This window comes from Eublepharis macularius, chromosome 12 (genome assembly GCF_028583425.1).
Source record: "Eublepharis macularius isolate TG4126 chromosome 12, MPM_Emac_v1.0, whole genome shotgun sequence".
NCBI classification, from domain to species: domain Eukaryota; kingdom Metazoa; phylum Chordata; class Lepidosauria; order Squamata; family Eublepharidae; genus Eublepharis; species Eublepharis macularius.
Genome location: NC_072801.1, coordinates 62,117,087 through 62,123,167, shown reverse-complemented (window position 1 = coordinate 62,123,167; position 6,081 = coordinate 62,117,087). Strand labels below are relative to the sequence as shown.

The 6,081-nt window shown below is 45.4% G+C and overlaps 1 protein-coding gene across 1 annotated transcript; it reads right to left on the bottom strand.

The window, feature by feature from the left end:
* Positions 1–286: 286 nt before the first annotated feature.
* On the bottom strand, positions 287–5,815 carry LENG1 (leukocyte receptor cluster member 1). The gene is made up of 4 exons (XM_054994597.1): positions 5,560–5,815; positions 2,844–3,017; positions 1,663–1,937; positions 287–886 (listed from the first exon to the last, which is right to left on the bottom strand). Exons 1-4 carry the CDS (start codon positions 5,689–5,691, stop codon positions 679–681), a joined length of 789 nt encoding a protein of 262 aa, XP_054850572.1. The 5' UTR covers positions 5,692–5,815; the 3' UTR covers positions 287–678.
* Positions 5,816–6,081: the final 266 nt, after the last annotated feature.

Genomic DNA, 6,081 nt, shown 5'->3' with positions numbered 1-6,081 from the left:
CTCAGTTGTTCCTTTTCTTGTGTACAAGTTGGATAAACTGGGCCAGGCTTAGCAGGCAAAACAGACATAGGCTCCAAGGCAGTGGTCACAAGATGTTGTAGCTTATTTAACACCTGGATGATCAGAGTTTCTGAAAGAAGGAATATATATCCTTCCTTGGCATAATCTGATTTAAAAACATTCCAAATCGCCTCCCCATGAAAGCTAAACTTTACAGATAAAGCAGATTCTACAATTTTTGTGTAATTATGCTACATACAGCCCAACCATTACTAATTTTGAGGAAACTGATATGTTAATTTTATTGTCATTTACAGTCTGGGTTTTGGGTAAACATACAAAATTCAAAACCTACCAAAGAGCACACCATGTACTCCTGCCAGGAACTTGACAGTCCTCCCTGGTTCTTGCAGTGGGTCCACTGGCACTTAAAACAATTCATAGTAGTTGTAGCACAGCCTGTTTCTCAGAAACGTGTGATAAACTGTCTGCGGTGTAAGGCTAATTACTGGAAGTCTTCCTCAGCTCACAGAGGTGAACTTACTCAGAGGTGAACTTAATCTGCCGCCTCCGCTTGTCCAGGGAAGGCATAGGCCTGCAAACGCAGAACACTTACAAGTCTTTCAAGACTGCCAGCTCTGCGCCAATGCTGATCCCACTGCAAAAGCAGGGCTTCCCTCATGGTAGTTCCCAGACCCTCTTCCTTGCCAGCTGTGGGTGAAACTGGGAGTTGTACCCACGTTTCCTTTCATCCACTTCTTCCTCTGCCTCTCCAGGAAGGAGTTTTCCTGTTTTCTGGGCCAGAAGAGCCTCTGTCCGAGATCGCTCTGCCTGCTCACGCTGCAGCCGTTCTTGCCGTAGCTTCTCCAGAGAGGAGGAGGAGGTCCTGTAGGGGAAGACAGGGAAGGTTAGAAGTCAAAGCCCACATGGGTTGTAAGGAAGTTCAGCAATCCTTACAACTTGTAACCCTAGGGAGGAAGGCGGAAGATACCCAGAGACATCAAAAACAATGTTTGCTTGAGTAACAGGTTTTTCACAACTGGCAACTTCAGCAGCATACAGAACTATGCATAGCCCTAGCATAGTTTTCATCACTAATATGAACACAAAACCTAATTAGTTCCATTTGGAAACTGGATTTAACAGCACCGGGTATTACAGAACAAAGATGCCAGAGCAAAAACCCAGTAAGCATGCCGCCCTCTCATCACTGGACTGCAGGCAGGTTACTCCTGACAGTCTCCCACTGGCCACCAACACCTACCTACCTCCTGCTTTCAGCAGAAAAGCAAGAAATTCTGTCTGTCTTCAACAAACCGTTTCCCAGTCTTTATATTTGGGGAATAGTGTGCAGATGTAACAAAACATCTGGCTGCTTGTTTTGTGCCTTAATATCCCTTTGGGGAGGGGAAGGACTTTGTCCTCAAGTACTCCTTTCCTAAGAGATTTTTTTTTCAAAGCCATTTTATCCCCCTAATAATTCTGTTGAATAAAGTTCCAGAAGGAAGAGGCTCCGACAAGGTGTTTATCACCTAAATCTCCCTCCACAGTCTGGTCATTTGGTGGTTTGGCTGGTGTTGCTGGAAAGGAAAGCAGCCAGCACTTCCTATGCACTGCTCTCAACAGGCAAACGTGTATATCCTAAGAGAGCTGGATTTTTACCCTCTCTTGTGCACGCACTCTACTGCCAAGTTCCCTCTGCATTCCTTTTGCCTCTGCTCCCCCTTTCCTTTCTTTCCTTCCTTTTGGGAGCTTTTCTTCTTGCGCAGATTCCTTTCCATCTCAACCAGAGGGTCCAGCTTCCCTTTCAGCTTCACATCCTTGGCGAGAGCTTCGTTGCGTTCCGGGGGCTTCTGGTACCAAGGGCAACTAGTTTGGGCCTCTGCTGCACTCTGGCCCAAGTAAGTGAGGATACCCAAAGCCTTCTCCCGTCGCTCCTGCAGAGAAATAAAAACCAACTGTACCTCCCAACACATGCCAAAATACTAGCTGTAAACTATTTGCATGCTTTCAATTTACTTTTATCTCACTCTTCCCTTAACAAGCTCAGAGAAGGTTCCAATAATCTAATGCAGGCATTTATATAATCGTCTACTCACTATGTTACAGTATTGTCCAGGCCAGTCTCAAGGCCTTGAATAGGAACAACCTTTTTCTTCAGGCTCCTTGAAGTCTCAGACTAAATCTAATTAAAATTTTCATGCTTAACCAATCCTCCTCCACTGAAAGCATGGGTGAGAAATTTTAGCTTCTACTAGCAATCAGTATGAAAAGCTGGTTAATAGGTACCTAACTTGCATTGTGATGCTAGCTTGCCCTAGGAAAAGAAGGAATATAAAGTGATGGTGGAAAGCATCAAGTCACAGCTGACACATGGCAACCCTCCAGGGTTTTCTAGGCAATAAATGAACAGAGGTAGTTTGCCATTGTCTCCCTCTCTGCAGCAATCCTGGACTTTCTTAGTGGTCTCCCATCCAAGTACTAACCAAGGCCAACCTGGCATAAACTAGTCTGGAGTTAATTGATTAAATCTTGAATAAGCCACAGAAGTGTTTATGGATTCTCTGGGAACAATCTCTAAGGCAGACGGCGAGGAAATACATGTCCAGATGTGCTTAGAGAGGAAGACCAAAGGATATCGAAGTCTGGACTATACTTACCAAAACAGTGAAGCAGGCCCCCCAAATCATTTGTGCTTGGAGACCTGTATTTTTTTCTCATGCCACGATCACACCACCTCAACTACAAGCAACCTCCATCTCCAAAATTTGGGGTGCTCAGAACACTCTCAGCTGCTAAGTGGGTAACTATATGAGCCTGTTTCTCTCATGTGCTCCCCTTACCTTCTCTTGCTTCTTCTCCTCTTCATGTTCTTTGTTGCCACCCTCTTGCAACTCATAGAAAAGGTTGAGGTGTTGTGAGGGCCCTTCTGAGCCAAGAGACTGGAGGTCTGAGCTACCGCTGCTGTTTTCTGGAGCTGACAGGCGTGCTTTCTTACGCAAGAATTCAGTCCGGGCCTATGGGGTAGAGGAAAAAAAGGTGTTTCCAAAGCAGAATCTTTTTGCCCATAGCACCTCCTCCCCATCTCCACAGTTACCTCTCCTGAACATGTGCCTCTGCTATGCTAGCCTGCCTTCTTCTACCTCCCTTATGCCTTACAAGGAGGAAAAGACGAAGAAGCCAGACTCCTCCTTGGCACCTGACTCTGCCTCTGAATCCCTTCCTCCTAAACACCAGTTGTCCTCAGCAAAGCCAGCAGGAGAAGCAGCAGCATGCCTCGAATCACAATTCACCAAGAACCCCCAGAACTATATTTTAATTGGTATCTATCTTGGTTTAAAATTGGTGTCAGCTGTTTCTTGGAGCCAATTTGCTTGAAAAGCAAAGCTTAAAAAATGTAATACAAATGTGTAGCTCACTGCAAGAGAGACCATTCAAAACAAACTAAATCTGCCAGTATTCTGGAAACATGGGATGTTGAGAGGACCAGAAAAGAACTTTAATGAAGAAAAAAAACCAGGAGATTCCCCTCATAGGCCATGGCCTCTATATATTCTTACTGAGTTGGGTTCAGAGAGAAATAGCATAGTTCTTTAACGGGCTCTTTAGCTTGGAGAAACAACGACTGAGGGGGGACATGATAGAGGTTTACAAGATTATGCATGGAATAGAGAAGGTAGAGAAAGAAGTACATTTCTCCCTTTCTCACAATACAAGAACTCATGGGCACTCAATGAAATTGCTGAGCAGTTGGGTTAGAATGGATAAAAGGAAGACCTTCTTCACCCAAAGGGTGATTAACACATGGAATTCACTGCCTCAGGAGGTGGTGGCAGCTTCAAGCATAGACAGCTTCAAGAGGGGATTGGATAAACATACGGAGCAGAGGTCCATCAGTGGCTATTAGCCACAAGGTATAGATGGCACTCTCTCTAGGGCAGAGATGCTCTGTATTCTTGGTGTTTGGGGGGGGGCAATCAGTGTCCCTCCCCCACTGGCAGACCTGATGACACCTGGGTTTTGGCCAGTGTGACACAAGAGTGTTAGACTGGATCGGCCGTTGGCCTGATCCAACATGGCTTCTCTTACGTTCTTAACAGAAATTCACAAGCCTATGTTAGGGAAGCAAAGGCCTGCACCTTGTCTGGAACTTTCTCCAAGCACCTAAAGACTTCAAAAGAAAGCAGCAAATGGGAACATGGGACTTAGGGGTGCAGACAAAAACACAGGATTTGGTTCCAGTAGCACCTTAAAGACCAACTAGATTTCCAGCGTATGAGCTTTTGAGAGTTAGAACTCCCCACAAGAGGAAAAAGGATACACCTCATATCTGCCAAAAGGAATTCTGACTTTCAAAAGCTAGAATCTTGCTCTGCTACTACAGCCCAACATGGCTACCACCTAAAACTAGTTTTTAAAAATGGCACCTCAGCAACTAGCAGACTTTCTGTGGCATAAGCTCTCATGAACTAATGTGCATTTCACCCCATGTTTTCCCTGTGCGTTCAGTGCATGTGTGGAAGGTCAACATGGCCCTCATCTTTTCCATTAAAAAAAAAGCTCAAAAGTACACCAAAGAAACACCATGACCACTCTCATAAAATAGAGGAGCTGGAGAGAAGTTAGCAGAGCAAGATGTGTGTTAATACCTGTAACATGAAAGAAATGCTGCAGTCTCAAAGCAGCCCTAAACAAAGAGAATCAAACTTCCCTATAATGCAGTTTTGCATTAGGATCTCAAGCAGCAAGCTCTCTGGGTGAAAGGAAGGGAGGAAAAGAACAGGCACTGGAAGTTGTTTTAGGCTCCTCCTGTTTGTTCTTCACAGTGGGATTACGTTTGGTTCCAGTGAATAACAGTTATCCTTCCTTTCTCCCTGCTAGCTACCCACTGAACTACAATAAAATATTTAACAATGAGGAACCTCTTACAAGCTTTAACTTTTCAGCAAAACAGCTTGCCAAAGTAATGATGTAGTGGTTCAAATGGTGGGCTTGGGAAACCCAGGTTCAAGGAGGGACCATGGCGTCTGCTTTGCATGCAGAAGCACCCAGGTTCGTTCCTGGACATATGAAATTCCAAGCGATTTGGGGGGTGGAGCTTGGAGGGGAGGATTTGCGGGGAGGGAGGCACCTCAATGGGGTATAATGCCACAGAGTCCACCCTCTAAAGCAACCATTTTCTCCAGGGGAACTATCTCTGTTGCCTGGAGAACCACAGGGAGGTTGGTGACCTCAACCCTTCTATATTTTTATATATTGTATTTTACTCCATTCATATTTCACTTTTCTCCCCATGGGACCCTAAGCGGCTTACATAGGCTCTCCTCCTCCGTGGGGCTCCTTGGAGGAAGGTTAGGATTTAAATGTAGGTAACTGAATAATGGGAGTTTTCCGCATCCCCATTACAACGATGGTTAGGCATACACTATATTCCTCCCATTTGCCCGTAGAACGCACACGCATGCGCAATAAGTTTTTTCTTCCTGTGCAAAACACCAGGCAGCTAGCGCATGCGCTCCCGCCAACTGTTTTCGCGCATGCGGACTGAGAATTACTCGCCTCCTGTTCAGCAAGCAGGACGCGGGCTTCCCTGCTTTGCCGCTGGGCTTCGGCCTCCGCTTCGTCCCGCCGCACTCGAGCTACGTTGTCCTTGTTTCTCACGTGCCACGATTTCTTCGGGAGGATATTCATAGCTGCTTCTGTTTCGGAGCCCTGCTTCTCTGTACCTTGATTTCCGCTTCCGCAAAAACTTTCACTTCTCCGATTGGCTGCAGCCTTGTCTCGTTAGTCAGTTTGAAGGTGGGTGGGACAAAGGCGCCTCATGGAGTATTCTGATTGGTAGCGGTCATTTCACCGATTCATGTTGATTGGTCCAGGTCTAACCCCTAGGTGAATTTGGATTCTACCCTCGTATGGTGCTTACATTTTTTTTATTAATAAAACATAATTTTATTTTTCTCTCAATAATTCCAGTGCATAACATTTTAAAAATCCCACCCATCAGCAATTTGAGCCCAAATTGAAGTTTTTTGCTAAATGGAGACGGCTCGTTCCGTAACTTGGAAACAATCACATGCAAGA

Coding starts and splice junctions, on each gene's coding strand:
- LENG1 (XM_054994597.1), bottom strand. CDS start 5,691: ATGAATATCCTCCCGAAGAAATCGTGGCACGTGAGAAACAAGGACAAC. Junction 3,018..5,559: donor TCCTGCTTGCTGAACAGGAG/GCGAGTAATTCT, acceptor TCTACCCCATAG/GCCCGGACTGAATTCTTGCG. Junction 887..1,662: donor GAGTGCGTGCACAAGAGAGG/GTAAAAATCCAG, acceptor CTTCCCCTACAG/GACCTCCTCCTCCTCTCTGG.